At 35.6% G+C, this 17,902-nt stretch overlaps 1 protein-coding gene across 1 annotated transcript in view; it reads right to left on the reverse strand.

Moving 5' to 3' along the window:
- Positions 1 to 3,864: 3,864 nt before the first annotated feature.
- The window catches only part of POU1F1 (POU class 1 homeobox 1), a 288,931-nt gene continuing 274,893 nt past the window's right edge, over positions 3,865 to 17,902 (reverse strand). Inside the window, exons 4-7 of the mRNA XM_073892122.1 lie at positions 8,443 to 8,667; positions 5,990 to 6,154; positions 5,204 to 5,264; positions 3,865 to 4,337 (exon numbers count right to left, since the gene is read on the reverse strand). Of these exons, the coding sequence (XP_073748223.1) occupies positions 4,127 to 4,337; positions 5,204 to 5,264; positions 5,990 to 6,154; positions 8,443 to 8,667 (662 nt within the window). The 3' untranslated portion in view covers positions 3,865 to 4,126. The remainder of the gene's footprint in view (positions 4,338 to 5,203; positions 5,265 to 5,989; positions 6,155 to 8,442; positions 8,668 to 17,902) is intronic.

Raw genomic sequence — 17,902 nt, forward strand, 5'->3', positions numbered from 1 at the left:
TCCTTATCTTTTACTCTATTTTTGGCTTCTGCTAAAGTTAACATTTTTATGCATATCTGGTAATTTTTCAAAAGAATGATTTTCATCATTTTCCTAGAAAGAAAATTAGGTAACTCTGCTCCTTAAGTTTTAACAAATGCCTTCTAAGAATTAGCAGTTGATACAGGACTGATGTTTGTGAATGGAGTAAGCCTAAGAATGGATGGTTTCACATGAAATCGATCTGATGATTCCTTTTCTAGAATTTCCAGGGGATAAACATTTTTAAATAGTATTTTTAAACATTTAAGTCTTAGTGATTTCCTTTATTTTCGGTCAAACGTGGATACTACAGAAGGCTTTGGGAACCAAAGGAGAGAGTGGAGCCATTCTGATTAGGCTATATTTATAAAATACTCCTGTGGCAATTTTCATAATCATTCTAAATTTATACTGTTACACTATCCTCTACTAAAAATAAAACTTATTTTCAATCCTTAAGATTAGGAAACAAGGATTCTTATACATTGAGTTCAATGAAAATACAGTTGACCCTTCAACAATGTGGGTGCTAGGGGCACTGACCCCATGCAGTCAAAAATGCACATATAACTTTTGACTTCCCAAAAACTTACCTACTCATAGCCTACTGTTGACCAGAAGCCTTACCAATAGCATAGAGTCAATTAACCCATATTTTGTATGTTATCTGTATTATATATTGTATTATACAATAAAGTAAGATAGAGAAAGGAAAATTAAGAAAATCATAAGAGAAAATACATTTATGGTACTGGGCTGTATTTATTGAAAAAAATCTACGTATCAGTGGACCTGCAAAGTTTAAACCCATGTTGTTCAATGGTCAACTACTGACTTTTTTTGCCTTGCTCTCTCTATTTTTTGGCAAAAGGATTACTTTAACAACTGTAGTCAAAAAAGAGGTTGCCAATAGAGAGTGAAGAGTATAGCAATACCTCTGTTACCAAGAAGGATGCAGCGCAATGTCACCTTCTATGACTGGATGTAAAAGTCATGGGAGGAGGAGATTTCAGGGTATCAGGAAGTAGAATGTGGTATGAAAATATCAGTACTGATGATAACAGCTAGTCTTAGAAAACATAAAATGACCATCTGTCAGATGATTGTGTTATATAGACTAAATTCTGTGCTCTGAGTACCTACCTGGCTATGGCAGGCCCACTGGAAGGGGGCTCAAGATTGTGACCCTGTAAGACCAGATGGAATCTGGCAGCCTTGGGCTTTATTTCATTCAACCTGCACAGTGATACATATTTTATTAGGCATTTGAGTGCCTTTAGAAGAAAACTGCACTCTCCCCTTAGCCACAAGTACATTCCTTACTAGCTCAGTAGCCACAGTTTCAGCCTGATCCCTGGGGGCCTAATTTAAATATGCGCTCCTATTTTAGATACTCCCTTGTTAAAACAGGGTGTGTATGTCCAGAGACCTATGATGACCTGTCTCCTTTGATGCCATTATTCTGCAAGAATAGGTTTTTGGAGCAGCAGAAAAACAGATCAACTTTCCAATTTCCTCTCTATAGAAATTGAGTCCCATCAAGGGACTTAAGACCATTCTTCTACACTCCGTTCCTTTAAAACTCAATTGGATTGAATTCACCTTAGAGGAAGCCTGGGGATTGTGAAGTTTGATTTAAGGCACTAATTGTTGGAACACCACACAATGGATACTCCCCTTACTCTGCCCCCCCCCCCCCCCCGCCGCAAAATCCTCCCAGACCTTGAGTGCAGGTGCACACAGACACTGCTCCCATCCCTGAACAATGAAAATATTTTTTTACTAGATCAATCTTTCCACCATTAGAGATGGAAAGGTAAATGTATGAATGAGTGTCAACCACCTCTACCAGATAGAACTGAATGTACCAATTGGTATAATTGACAAATAGATCTTTTCGTTTTAATGGACTATACTAAATTTCTGAAGATTTACCACCGAAAAGTTCACAACAACATAAGATGGAAAGACTATGGCTAAAGTCAGCTTTGCCATTTATTCTCAGATAATATTCCCAAATTTGCATAGGAAATTACATTTGCTATTTGTTTAATTGTAGTTTAGGATTCTAAATAGCTATTTTCTATTTTTTATAAAAAGATCAATCTATAGCTATTAAAATATTTCAATGTAGTTAGAATAAATAGTCTCAAAAAACTCATTAGTACAAATAGATGAATAGTAAATACCAGCGCATTTACAACTAACTTGTGAATAACTAAAATTTGCTATTTCAATATTAAATATGGATTCAAAATAATTCCTTTTAGGGAGAAAAATTACTTCCCAATGCTAGTTGTATCTAAACTGGAATAACCTTCTGGGTGAATGTCTGATAAGATTATGATCATATAAATGTGATGATGATAGAAGCATTCATACATGCTTATTTTTGTTGTAGAAAGATTAAACGTTCCCAGATTTATATTTAAAGTGCAAAAAAGTCACTATTCTAGATTTATTTTGCATTACATTTTGTTTCTATTTGCAACTTTCAGACATGCATATATGCATTTTTGTGTATGGATATAGAATGCATATAAGTACATAAATACATCCTATCCCTGCCTTTTGCAAACTAAAGAATCCCTTCCAAATTAGTGTGTGTGGTAAGCAGGTGAATTATACAGAGAAGGAATTTACATATCTATATGGCTGAATAATTTGGAATTTATTCTTGAATAATAAAAGCCTTTGTATGCACATTTTGTTCAACATCTCCTGGGTGCTAGATGTGTGCTTAAGCATAGATGATTAAGTCACTGAAAAATATGTCTTTTTGTAAAAAACCAAAGTTTCTAGCCAATTAATGGTGATTATGTGTGCATAAACACATATGATCTATAGAGATTATGACCTGTATAGTGCTTGGTCTTTATTAATATCATAAAAACCATGAGACTGGACAGTATAATTTATTTAGTAAGCCTTCTAAATCAGCAATAAAATTTGGTCTAATTGTTTCCATTTTTGTTATATAAAATAAGTTAGATAAACATTGCCAGCAGATTTATATGTTAAATGCAAAAAGGTCACTTAGATTATTACCTTATTGTTTGCTTCTACTTGCTAGTTTCAAAGAAGTGCAGTCTTATAAATTAAATATGTTCCTTGGATATAATTCCCCAAATTTAAATACTCAATATGTCAAACTTTTTCATCAATAATAAACCACACTCTAACCAATTAAACTTAAGTGATAGTCTTTTTTGATAGGATCCCAGGTAATTTTCTGGGTTGTGAGACTTAAATTATGTTATTAAGTTAGGCACCGTTCAAGTTTGTAGCTGTCTTTAACAGCACACTCCTTTGTTCATTTAACAAAGATTGCAAGGCCCGCTAGGAGCAAACACTTTCCCAGGTGCTGGAGGAACAAAAGCAAACAAGCCAGACATCATTCCTGCACTGTTGCAGCTTATAGGATAGCAGTTTGGGGTCAAGAATCCATAAGGCATATTTTCTATAAATAAACATCAAAAAAGCTAAATCTCTGAGAAGAATAAAAAGATAAAAAGTGTCGCTTCTGATTAAGATTTATTCCTTAATGCACTAATGAAATTCAAAGGTACCTCTGGCTCTTAAGTGCAAACAAAAACTATTAAGTTCAAACAAACTATTAGAGCTGATAGTAAGCAGGACATTGGTTAATCAGTTTTCTAATTGTTCCTTCTAGTGTGATATTCTTTATTTGGCATTATGACTGAAATATTAAAAAGCTAATAAACAGCCTTTGGAAAAGGAATCTTAAACTAAAAGACCCACATGCACACTGTGCATGCGTGTGTGTGTCTGTGTGTGTGTGTGTGTCTGTAGATAGAGCAGGAGGGAGAGAGAGAGAAAGACTGAGAGAGAATCACTGTTTTATTCCTATTGGTATCTTTGGTTTAAAAATGTACAGTTTGGTTTCTGAGAATAATTTTTTTTAAAGAAAATAATTCATCAATATTTAAATTGTCTTCTTTTTAAAAAAAGTAGGAAAGCTTCTGCAAAAGTTATTGATATAAAATGATTTTTGAAAACAACCAAATAACTAATTTCTATTTTTGTTGGAGAAGAGAAAGGAATGAAAACTAGAGAAAAATCAGCTATCACACAATAATAAATTTTATCTGCATTCAAGATGCTCCTTAGAAATAGTAAATAAACTCTGATTCAGACTTGTTTTCACCCGTTTTTCTCTCTGCCTTCGATTGCAAAACCAAACTCTTACTACTTCTTTCTCAAGATTCAGTTCTTCAGCCATTCGCATGATCTCTTGAGAGGAAGGCTTATTCTGTTCTCCGAAATGTCTCTCCAGAGCATCTTTAGCAGCAATACTGAGGGGAGGGACGTAGAGAAGGGTGAGATTATGGTGTTCTTATGATGTGTTGGCAGATCAAAATTAAGTAGTATTGAATATCCTAGATATCAACATTAAAACATTGTTTAAAGACTCTGAAAGCACTTCCAAAGCTTCAACAAAGCTAAATGTGCAGTCTAGAATATTTAGATGCTTGTCTTATGCAGGGTATCCTGAGAAGTAAGGTATTCTGGGCTTTCTATGTTTATCCCACTTTGTGCCACTAGAGGGCACTGACTTCCTGAAAAGGAAATGAGCACTTGTGCAGGCATTTCTAAATGTCCCTCAGAAACCATTAGTTATTTACAATAGACGAAAGGTTTAGTGAACTCATCAACCAAAACAAAACCTGTATTTTAGTATTTCCTCTGTAATTTTCATGCAAATTACCAAAAGATCAACCAACAATCTTTCTGGTTTGAAATGCAAGGAATCCCACTGGACTTTAAGGGACTGAAACACTGATGAATAGTTTTGCTATTTTTAATAACATAGATACCAAATTGCCAGAGCAAGACATATCTAAAAGGACAGCAGAAATGATCACTCTTTGTAGAAGTGATTGTTTAATTTCTGTTTTATCCAAAACTTGTGGAGCAAGTGTTCTTGAATCAAATAACCTACTTTTCCATCAAATGTTAAAAATTACTAGCTCTCCATTTCTCAGTGCTAAATTATTAAGTTATGCTTTTTCACCAATCTTGTTTTTTCAGTTGACTCTATTCACATACACTTATGTTATGTTGCACCTACATTATCCTCAAACGCTCTGTTTATATTTACATATGTACATATTCTGTATATTCCATCTCCTCTATGCGTTTTCATATCTCAAAAGAATACCTTATAGTTGTTCTTCGCTTTCTTTTTCTTTCATTTGCTCCCACTTTTTCATTGTATAAAGCTGTAATGGGGAAAAGAGAAATAATTACAAAACAAAGTAGGTTCCAAAAAAACTATCAGATTTGAGTTTCAAATTTTCTTTGTAAAACAATGCAAAATAAAGTTGCTATACATTTTTGTCTTAAATCTTTGCATTCTATGTTATTTTATAGTACAAGACCAAGATACAAATGTTAATGCAGAAATATTAACTTTGCAAAGACAACTGTCTATTAGTGATATCCTGACCAAACTTTTCTTGGAACACTTGCTTTAAATGCTTTCAAACCTTGCTCTTTCTCCAGCCTTGACGTTAGTATGAGAAGATAATTTTATTACATTAGCAATTGCTTATGTACTTACTTGGAAGACGGGTGTGCACAAATGCTCTGGTTACAGTAATATCGGGTCATAAAAATTCATGTGCAATTACTACAGTATGCACAGAGCCAGAAAATCTTGATGTGTTAGAAAAAAATCATTTCACCACTTCACGCCTCTGTCACGTTATCCAGAAAGCTGTCCCTGTGCAGCTTCTTTTCTTACTATATTTACCTTCTCAGTAAACATATTTCTGCACTTGCATGAGCCTTCCTCTCTTCGGGATATGAAACATATTTATTTTTCATACGAAAGAGAAAAAACCCAACTAAACCTCAAACCTCTCTACTTCAGTGTAAGCCCTAGCTAGCAATGGAAGGCCATCGTTTTGAGGTTAAAACATCACAGAGCCTGTAACTTCAGTACCTCCTACTTGCTCAGCTTCCTCCAGCCATTTCGATAATATTGCTTTTAGCTTGCATGCGTTTTTAAAGCTGAGCTGCAGGTTTTCGAATCGGCAGATAGTTGTTTGACTGAATTCAGAGCCGTGCACGGCAGCAAGGGCTTCCCCGACGTTGGTTTGGGTGTATCCTGTGAAAGGGCAGGCAAGACCTGTTAGAGTCAGCCCTTCCAGAAGCATTCATTTTAGCCGGTTATCACAGAAATTGTTGTGTCTTTCTTTGTTAACTATTAGATATTGCTTTTAAGCATATATTCATTGGCAATTTAGAATTGCTTGGTAAGTTCAGCGTAGACTTGTCCGGTACTTTAAAAAATGTTTCTAGTTAATTTTTTCCAGAAGTCAAAAGAATTCAGACAGGAACCCTGCCATTCACAATATTTAGTGAAATTGGATAGATGTGTCATAAACACTTTATAAGATACTTATAAATTCTTGCTCTCTATTATTATTAAATATCTGGGGATATATGCTGAACAATATAGTATATTAAATACAATGCATAAATTATATGATGATATATTTTTATCTCAACTGTAAGAGTACAAAATTCAACTATATTGTTAAAAGGTACCAAATAAAACGAAGAATTATGCTGACTTTCCCTGAAAACATGTTTATTATGAGACTGTGATCACCAAAATATTTTACATGTATCTCTGAGCACATTTATTATATCACTTGGTAACGCTTCTATCTTCTGGCCAAAGATCCTCATAGATTTGTCCCATTTTTAGGGTACAAGTTGATTATCAACCATCAACATAGAATTTGAAATATTCACAGCAATATAAATAGCAAACTGAAAATGGTTGTTATAAAGATGTCTACCGCTGTATTTATTCCATATAGTAACTGCATATTAATTCAGGGCCTAAAGCTATATATCTGTATGCATAAAATGGTTACGTATGATGCCCATCAATAAATATCATTACAAAATTACCTGTGGTTCATTCCACAAGTGCAGAGGGTGGAACTATCATTTTTCAATCCATTTAAAAGATGCACTACTTCGTGAATTTAAATCAAGGTTAATTATTACAGTTATCTTATGTTAAAAACACAATTGAATAGAAAGTGTGCAAAGGCTATGAACAGACAGTTCACAGAGAAAGAATTACAAATGACTATAAACACATGAAATAACGCTTTTCAATCTTCACTCATAAATTTAAAATGAAACCACCAGAGCGCCTGGGTGGCTCAGTCAAGTAAGCATCAGACTCTTGATTTCAGCTCAGGTCGTGATCTCAGGGTCATGAGATCATGAGATCAAGCTCCATGGGGGGCTCTGCCCTGGGCGTGGAGCCTGCTTAAGATTCTCCGTCTTCCTTTCTCCCACCATTCTCTCATGTGTGCTCTCTCTCGTCCCCTCTCAAGAAAAACAAAAAACAAAACAAAACAAAAACCAACAACAAAACAAAAAAACTACCATAGGGACCACTTTGACTTCTGGGATTTGCAAAGATCCCAAAGATTAAATCATAGTTTTCCTTCAATAACTTATTTATTCTCTGTGCTGCCAGTCACTGTTCTAAGTACTGAGGGATATGCGTTTAAGGAAAAATAAAAATAGATAAAGAAAAAACTCCTGCTTTCAGAAAGATTATATTCTAAGGAGTTTGCCAAGAGACACTCATGGCGGTGGTAAAATTTGGCACAACCTCTATATAGACCAATTTGACAACATGTATCAGAATTACAAATACACATGCACTTTAATTAAGAAATCATGCCTTTAACATTTGTCCTACATATATATAGGTACAAAATGGCATTTATGGAGTGAATCATGGTGGGATTGTTTTTAACAATGTAAGATTGGAGACAACCTAAATTTATCATCAGTAAGGGACTGGTTAAATAATATATTCATGAAATGGAATTTGATAGGCCCATTTTTAAAAACATCTGTAAAAATTAATAAGGAAAGCTCTATTAAATAAATAGTTAAAAAATCTGTCGGGAGAAAATGTGTATTTGCAAACGGTATCTCTGGAAGAATGCAAAGAAACCAACAGCACTGATAAACACGAAAGACAAACATAAAGCATACATTTCACTTACACATTTTATGCCTTTGAATCATATGAATGGCTCATCTACTCAAAAGTTCAGATAAAATAGGGAGAAAAACAAGTACTTCAAAGTTAATCTTGAGGTAGGCAAGTTGAAAAAATATCATCAATTTAAAAACCTATGTATTTAGGATATTAAGAATTAACAAGGAAATAAAAGGTTTTGTGTTTTTTTTTTTTTTGGTAGGATTTTCATAATTGGATTAACTTAAATCCACAGCACAGATGTAGAATGAAAAGTGTCTTGGACTTCTGACCAGAGTGTAACAGACTGAACAGTAATATCGTAAGGATTTGCAGACCAAGTTGTATACCCGTTACTCTTAAAAAGTGCATACCTAACTTAATTCTTCTCACTTTAAATTCATTGGCAAACTTCTCAAGTTCTCGGATTTCCGGAGAATCCATGTCTATTGGCTCTTCAACCAATTTACTTTTCCGCCTGAGTTCCTGCTTGAAATCAGTGACGGCGGGGTCCTCTGCCAGAAGAGGCTGGGGCAGGGGAGGGAAGCCATGACTCAAGGTATGGTCAGGAAACTTATAAAGACAAGGGGTTAAGCTACCTGTGAATAAACACAGAAGGAAAAGAAAAGGGCCACTTGTAATTATCCCCCATTTCTATACAAGCAAAAGTTTTGCACCTTAGAACCCATTATCCCCCTGCAAGCCGTCACAATTCTAAAAGGTTAACTGACGTTCAGCCATCTCAAACAGAAGTCAGAATAGCTTAGTATAAATGTGATTTTTTTCTTTTCCACCTTCCTCAGAGCAGTGAAGACAAAAATAATGCCAAAGGAAAAAAAGCAGGGAATTGCAAATAATTAGAATAGAAATAAGCCAATTCTCTGAAAAGTGTGTTTTCCATTATTTCATTTTCTCTTAAAAAGACACCTGTTCCTGTGAATCTGAGGTTCAACTGAAACCGGGTGTATATTTTGATCTCTGTTTTAATTCATTACACAAATAATCTGTGATGTTTATTATCATCAAGGCATATGGTTAAGTGTTATGCTGGGAAGTTTTCTTAGGATTCAAAAACTGATTTTGCAGTATTAAGAAGTTCCACTGTTTTATCAGCCAATGCTGAATTTCAAGGGGAAATAATCATGTCTTTTTAAAAATTTAACGAAGGCAGGTAAAAAAATTATGAGAACATAAAATACACTAATATGCTTAAATAGATTCAAGGAGTGACTAGACAAAAGGTAATTTTTAAAGTTCTATTAAAAAGCATCAAAATTTCTTGAAAACTATACAATATAATGGAATAATTTCTTGATTATTATTTAAGAAGCAAAAATAAGTGGCGGGAAAGGTGCAATTCTAGATATGATGGGCATTCACCCATAAATGATGAAGCATTAGATCAATTGATTGGGTTAAATGATAAATTACCAAAAAAGATCTAATTTTTTAAAAATTGCTTCCAGATTCCATTCTTCACTAGAAGAGCTTCTCAATTGGGAAGCATGAGTGAGAGGATAGCATAAGCCAAATTTCCACACATTTTCTTTGTTTTCCTCATCAATACATCACTTTTTTATTGGAAGAGATTTCACTTCGATTTATATTAAATGACACATATAACCAAGACATGTTGATATAAATAAAATATTTTGTAATTTGTCATTTTTCTTATGATTATAAATATTTAAAAATAAATTGCTACAGAATATATGCAATAATCATTCTTGAAAACACTGGAAAAACATATCAAGTTTATGCTACCTATTATTTCTCTATAAATATATTCACAAATCAAAGACATGAGTAATAATGTAGTTTTCCAGAATATATAAATCTTACATTAATATATCAATACGTCATGACCAAAGAATAGTGTGAGTCAGCAAATTGTTGGCTTGTATTATTTATATGACAATATGTAATTATAAAGTGTACTCCTCTCCAATAGACTTTTTTTTCCTTGAGGCAAAGCAAATATACAAGTGAGGGGTTAAACAAAATAGCATAAAATAAATTTAGCTGCTGTGAAAAATATTTGAAAGAAACTATTCCTGTCTAAAAAAATCCATGCTACTTTTACAAACCAAAATTATCATTTTATTTTTTAAAGTCAGTTAATCGTCCATTTTATGCTTTAGTGGGTAGTATATTACTCAGACCAGAAAACATTTTTAAATGCAGTTTTATCCATTTTTAATTTATCACATAGTTCCATTTTTGAAAATGGTTATTAATTTTGGGGGTTATTTTTAGCTTTCTATTACTTTTGGATTTCTGCTAGTTGAAGTAAAAGACTAACCTACATTAAAAGAACACTGATGACATTTATTTAGCATTTACTTGATATTTATCTCAAGACTTTGTTTTCAGTTAGGCTTTCAGAGTTGGATGTTAGATATATTAAAATCTTCACTTCCTGCATCATTCAAAAAATACCACATGTCACTTAAGACACTTGATGAAATATTCTGGGAAAGAGTAAAAGCAGTGAGCAAAAATTAGGCTGCTGGGTTTTTCCTCTTTCTTACTATATTAGTTTTTTTAATTGAAGTATAGTTGACACACAATGTTACATTAGTGTCACGTGTATACCATAGTGACTGAACAACCCTATATGTTATGCTCTGCCTGCTGTAAGTATGGCTACCATCCATCACCAGATGATGTTATTACAGTACCATGGACTATGGCCCCTGGGCTGTACCTTTCATCCCTGTGACTTATTCACTCCATAACCAGAAGCTTGTATCTCCGACTCCCATTCACTCATTTTGCCCATTTCTCTACCCATTTTCTTCTGGTACCATCAGTTTGTTCTTTATGTTTATGGGTCTGTTTCTACTTTGTTTGTTCATTTTTTTTTTGTCTTTTAGAACCCCTATATAAATGAACTCATATGGTATTTGCCTTTCTCTGACATATTTCACTTAGCATAATACACTCTAGGTCCATCCATGTTGTCACAAATGGCCATTTTATTTATTTATTTATTTATCTATTTATTTATTTATTTATTTATTTATTTTAGGGAGGAGGGGCAGAGGAAGAGGGAGAGAGAGAATCTTAAGCAGGCTGCATGCCCAGCATGGAGCCCGACATGGGGCTCCAACTCACAACACGGAGATCATGAATTGAGCTGAAATCAAGAGTTGGACGCTTAACTGACTGAGCCACCTAGCTGCCCCCATCTCATTCTTTATTTAAGGCTGAGTAATATCTCACTGCATATATATGTGCAGACTGTTGTTTGACTTTGCACATTGAATGTACTTTAAGGCACTTTAGATAACTCATTTAACCTATGTCAAATTATTTTTATTGTCCATAAGTAATTTGTTACATATCTTTTATATGATAAGCCATAAGTTCTGAATTTGTTAGCAATCTTGGTCATTATTTTCAATTTTTCTTTCTGACCATAGTCACACACCACAACAAGTCTTCCAGGTGATACTTTGTCCTGTGTTCATTTCACATTTGTCATCTTCTTAGCTTTATGTAAGTAAGTTAGAAAGAATACTTTTTTATTCACAATTTAAAATTTAGGAAATTTAAGAGAAAGGCAATAACCTCCCTTGAGTGCCACAATGAATCAACTAGACAGTTGAAACCAGAACTGAAGTCCAGTGAACATTGTAATAAACCACATCAAAACAAACACCTCGTTCATTTTTCCGGCAGTCTGTAAACCAGATGACTTTCCTTTAAAGACATCTGCAGTTTAAACGCATTTGGCTACATTAAACAGATACTTTCAGACAAAAATATTATAATTATTAAAATCTTAGAAGATAGTCACCTCTATTTCTGGAAAATTATAAAGATAGTTTATACATTATAAATGCTCTGGGGAAAAAAATCAGCATTTAAAAAATAAATTTGAACACGAGTCCATGAAAAGAGCACAGGAGAGATACCATGTTCGGATGATTGACAGCCAGAGCAAAGAGGAAAACATGATGTGTGATATGTTTGTATTCTTCATTCAGTGAATATATCCACAGTTATCCACACAGACATGGTTTTCCTGGAGTTAACCTGGAGCTAACCTTAAACAGAAATTCATAATGACAGTCCCAGGCACAGCCAAACAAACTGCAGTATCTATCATGTGATCTTGTATTTGGGGGAGAGTAGAGAGTGACTGGTATGGTATCAATGGCAAGATATTTTTAAAATCTTTCTAAAGCATGGATTATCGAAAAAGAAAAAAAGAAATAGGAAGAAGATAAAAGAAGCGGGGAGTCCTGTGCAGCAAAGGTCTCACAAACTTTTTCCAAAACATTGATAAAGCAAAATTGTCTGTGAGCCTAGAGAAGCCCCCAGCTAGAGGTCCGGGAAGTGTTTGCACATTATATACAGCCCAAAGTGTATTTTCACGTTGCAGATTAATCCACCAAAACCTTTCTAAATTTCCGTGTCTATATTTCCGTGTGGCAAGTGGGAGAAGAGGTAAATCTTCTAAAGCAGGCAACGGGGAGGCAAAGGTAGCTGGCTCAACCCATCGTGGCAGGGGGAAAATCGCTCTTCGGGAGTACCTGGTCCTGCCCGAAGCTAACTGCCAACATATCTGAGGTCATGTGCCTGAAGCCTTAAAAGAACACACAGGGAAAGCAGAGGCATACAGTAAAATACACCATCTTGCTGGAGATAGGCAAAGGAATTTGAATATTTGAGTATTTGAATATTTCCATGTATTTCTTTTTCATCACACAAGACAATGCGAAGCAAACCATAAATGTGAATTGTGATCTTTTCTCTTTTGTGCATTGGTAAATCCCATCCATATACAACAGGGAGCCTCTGTCTGGTGTACTTTATTTGGAACACAGCCACGCACATTTGTTTATACATCGCCTACGGCTGCTTTCCCGCTGTAGTGACTGATTTGAGTCATTGAGAGACTAAAAAAACTTAGAGAAAATACCTCATGTTACTGCTACTGAACAGCCTTTTCTGATTCAGAGGTAAAAAATCTTCAGAGTCCATTCTCCCCTGAGAGTCAACATAATCGGAACTAGTTAGGGAGAAACAAAATGAAGGAGGAGGAGAGGTGGGGGGTGGGGAAGGGGAGCAGGAGGAGGGGGAGAAGAAAAAAGGAGAAAGAAGAAGAAAGGAGAAAAAAAGAAGCGGGCGGGAGGAAGGAGAATGAGGAGGAGGAGGAGGTGGGAGAAGGATGAAGAGGAAGGAGAAAGATGGAGGAGGAGCAGGGGGAGGAGGAGAAGAAGAAAGGAAATAATTTAAGAATAAGGGATGGGCTCCAAAGTTGACTATTTCTCCATGTCAACCATCACCCTGATTTCTGTTGCTTTGTGCCTAAGATTGGTGGAGAGGGCACTTTCAGTCATAATTATCTTCTCTCTTATTATCCACTTCCCATTGAAAAATAAAACAACAACACAAAATGGACATTCAGCTTCGTGGTTAATTCCCCAAACTCCGCGATTTTGCGTTTCTCTTAAAATTCATTTTTAAACAAGGACTCTTACACCTCATCTGGTTTGGCCATTATATAATCTGACCTGGCTGGGTTTAGCACTCATCCCTGTGTGGCTGATGATGTGCTGTTTCCACGGGAGGGTGGGCGGGGTGGGCAGCCCACTGAGCATGTTTTCTAGCTTCACCCGGCTTCGGAAACCCGAGAACAGACACAATTTCAGATACCCAAGAATTAGAGTTTTGAGGGTTTCTGTTGTTGTTGTTATTTTATGTTGTGTTTATCTAGAAGAGCTTTTCAAGAGCATTTTTAATTCACTGTAGGCTATTGAATTATCTAAATTCTCAGGAGTGAAGGCACAGAAGGCATTTAGTTGCAAGTGTATCTAAAGAGAAGATCATAGGAAAACCAGATCGAGTTGGTACAAATCTGCTGCAATTCAACTGCAATAGAGTGGTGGCACTCACCACAACTCAGATATGAAGAGACTGAAACTATTTACAACAACGTGGATGGAACTAGAAGGTATTATGCTAAGCGAAATAAGAAAGACAATTATCATATGATCTCACTGATATGAGGAATTTGAGAAACAAGACAGAGGATCATAGGGGAAGGGAGGGGAAAATGAAACAAAACGAAACCAGAGAGGGAGACAAACCATAAGAGACTCTTAATCTCAGGAAACAAACTGAGGGTTGCTGGAGGGGAGGGGGGTGGAGGGATGGGGTGGCTGGGTGATGGACATTGGGGAGGGTATGTGCTATGGTGAGCACTGTGAATTGTGTAAGACTGTTGAATCACAGACCTGTGCCTCTGAAACAAATAATATATTATATGTTAATAATAAAATAATAATGTAATAAATAAATAAATAATAAATAAATAGAAAGTGCAGCACAGGGTGTATGTTTAAAAAAAAAAGAGAGAGAGAGAGAGAGAGAGAGAGAGACTGAAAGAGAAGTTAAGTGACTTGAACAACGTTTGTAATCAGTTCATGGTACGGCTAATTCATTGCTCCCAATTAGTCATTCTTTTTGGTGTGCCCACACCTGGACTATAAGGCACAGTGGATTCATCTGATAATTGCAAAGTCTTCTCTATCAACGTTAACAAAATATTAGCTATAGCTCTTCCCTTCCACTGGGTTGTTCATTTAATGCAATGCTCAAGCTAAATGTAAGCATCACAGTATGGGTTATAACAGAACCACATTAAAATAAAGCAATTTCATATGTTTTGAAATATAGGTCTTCCTCTAGCTTTTCTTTCATATGGCATGTGTGACAATGAACCTGTCTTTGTTGTAGATGATAAGATGCTTCTGTGAATTGTGTGGAAGTGGCTGATTTGATGAATGCCTTGAGACTTCTCAGAAAATTCTAATGACATTAACCAGGTTTCTCTTGTGTATTTTATTTGAATTCCTGTGTTTTATAACTCAATTTGTGTAGCTTCTCTGGGGATAACGACAGGAGAGTGCAGATTCTCTGAGGTTCAATCTGCTAAGATGCAAATACTCATACTAAGCATATATCAAAATAGTGACATTCTAACAAATAATAAAGCATATCACTCTCAAAAAATATTCAAATATAATCTCTATGCTTGCCATGGTGAGTTTTTCTTTCAGTGAAAACATATATTTACTTTTAAGACTACGGTGATACATTCAAATCTTAGGATAACCATTTTTGCTCTTCATGGTACTAACCCAGGCTTTGGATCCTTTTAAAGGGCTCTTCTGGGAGCCTTTCCTTTTCAGCTGCGGTGAGGAAGAGGGTTTGCTGAGTGCCTGCTGAGGGGACTTGTCAATATAGCCTAAGCAGCCTATGGACTGTCATTGTGAACCTGGGCCCAGAAACTAGAAGCATGTTAGAATTCTCAGGCCAGCTGCAAATTCACTAGGCTAGTAGCCAGTGGCCTTGATCTGGTGGGAAGGGAGGTGGTAGCGAAAACCATCTTAAAGTATTTAGGAGGTGCCTGGGTGGCTCAGTCAGTTAAGTGTCCAGCTCTTGATTTTGGCTCAGGTCATGACTCAGGATTGAGATAGAGCCCTACGTGAGGCTCTGCACTGGGCATGGAGCCTGCTTAAGATTCTCTTTCCCTCTCTCTCTGCTCCTCTCCCACCACCCCCTCTTCTCTCTTTTTCTCCCTTCCTCTCTTAAAAAAAAAAAAAAAAAAAAAAAAAAAAAGGTATTTGGTCTGTGGCTGATGTTATCTTTGTGCTAACCTTAATCAATTGCTGCCTGTCGCTGGGTTTAGAAGACACCTAAAGTTGGACCTGGGTTTCTGGGAAACACTGTGAATGAATAGCAGGGACTCCCCTCCAAGAGATAGCAGCACATGGCCATGTGCTTGTCATTTCCTATCTTCATAATCAAAATGTGGTGTGGGCCACACGAAGCATTCTGCCTGCACCTCTAGCAGCTACATGCACATTTTACTATTCTTATAATAAAAGTAGTTTATCATCCACAAGGGCTGTTCTCATTAACCATAAATACTAATTAAGTATTAAATATATGAATCATAAATTATCAGTTTTCAAAAGGGAAAAATATGGTTGTCCCTATTTCATAATTATTAAAATAAGAGATGCTAGGTTTTACAGGTAATCATTAAGAACATCAGCCTTCATTTTACCATCAAGGTGAGGATACTAGTTTATTCAAAATGCTGTGTGGTAGGATGTAAGTGAAGCTAATTTGTTCTGGAATATTTTATTTTAAAGTTTTAGTGTTTTATTTAGTGTCAAACTGAAAAATATGTAGAAATTGTCAATGAACTATTTTTTGTTCAACTTTATTTCAAATTTATAGTCATAAATCCATGTTTTTTTTCTATCACTTACTATGAATGATAATAGACAAAGCAGTGAGAAAAGATACTATTCCTTTATCTAAAGCATCTCCCTCTCTCTCTCTCTCTCTCACACACATACTCTCTCTCTTATTTTCTCACACAGAGCCCCAGTAGTTTATTGTCACCCATCAGGTTTCTCTCCCTGCCATAGTAATGAATACAAAAGATCAAAGAATAGCTAAAAAAATATGTGAACAAAATTGTGTATTTTTATTAAATCATCAAAATTTTTTTTCCTGGCCATACCCTAAAATTAAGTCATAAGTTTTGTTCTGAATGGATTAGGTCAGATTTTCCTCTTCCTTAAGGAATGTGTTATTACTGCTTTCATACAAGCACCAATAAATAATTAACCTTGATCTAGTGCCGCTTTATTTATCTGACTTAAAAAGGTAACCAAGCACATATCTTCAGGAAGCAGCAGCTAATGCCTCCTTCAACAATGCCTGGGCCCTTGGAGGGGCCGATTCAGGTGGGGTTCTCTGCGGACCCTGCTCACATTCACTGAGGGACTTCCAAGGGGCCGAACAGAACAGCATGTTGCTAGGTTTGAGGGGAGAAAAGAAACTGTAGGAAGCTGATCTTGGATCCGCTCTCTGCCCAGGTTTTCTCTCCCGAGGGTAAAAAAAAAAAAGGAAAATGATGGAGATTCATAAATTAATGAAGTTCCTTGAAAGACCCTGCCATTGTATTCCACTCTTTCTCTTAATAACCAAATTAAAAAACAGGTCAAGCCTTCAAAAAAAAATGCTTTATTTATCTGAAGGAGAAACATAAGTAACTTCAACTCTTCAGTCTCATTTAAGACTAAAAACAACTTTGAGCTGCCAAAACTTCAAATGACTATCACTAAAGCCACCGCAATTGACTCTTAGCTTTCAATGTCTTATTTATCTTTATGGACCAAATGTCCAGAAGAAATATTACAGTGAGGGAGATGTTTTATAAATCTGTGCTGTCTGCTTTGATAGCCACATGAGGTTAGTGAGCACTTGAAATGGGGCTAGTGCAATTGAGGAACTCAATTTTAAATTTGACCTTATTTTAGCTAATTTATGTTTAAATTTAAATAATTTAGGGGAAGGGAGGGAAAACTGAAAGGGAAGAGACCAGAGAGGGAGGCAAACCATAGACTCTTGACTCCAGGAAACAACAGGGTTCCTGGACGGGAGGTGGTTGGAGGGTTGGGGTAACTGGGTGATGGGCACAAGAAGGGCACGTGATGGGATGAGCACTGGGTGTTATTCAAAACTAATGAATCATTGAACATTATATCAAAAACTAATGATGAACTATATGTTGGCTAACTGAATTTAAATAAACAAAATTTAAATAACCACATGAGGTTAGTCACTACCGTATTATTATTAGATCGAGCCCACCGATAACATTAAGTGACAATCAGCAGTTTGGTAGTCGTCAATTAGAGTAAAAATCATACAAAGCAAACAAAAGAGTTAAGCATAGACGTTCAGGGTTATGGAGAACAGGGGCAATCGGGTTTAACCATTATGGTCACTGAAGGCATC

The sequence above is a fragment of the Callorhinus ursinus genome, unplaced genomic scaffold, assembly GCF_003265705.2.
Source record: "Callorhinus ursinus isolate GAN/ISIS: 27379988/994484 unplaced genomic scaffold, GSC_fseal_2.0 scaffold1, whole genome shotgun sequence".
NCBI classification, from domain to species: Eukaryota; Metazoa; Chordata; class Mammalia; order Carnivora; family Otariidae; genus Callorhinus; species Callorhinus ursinus.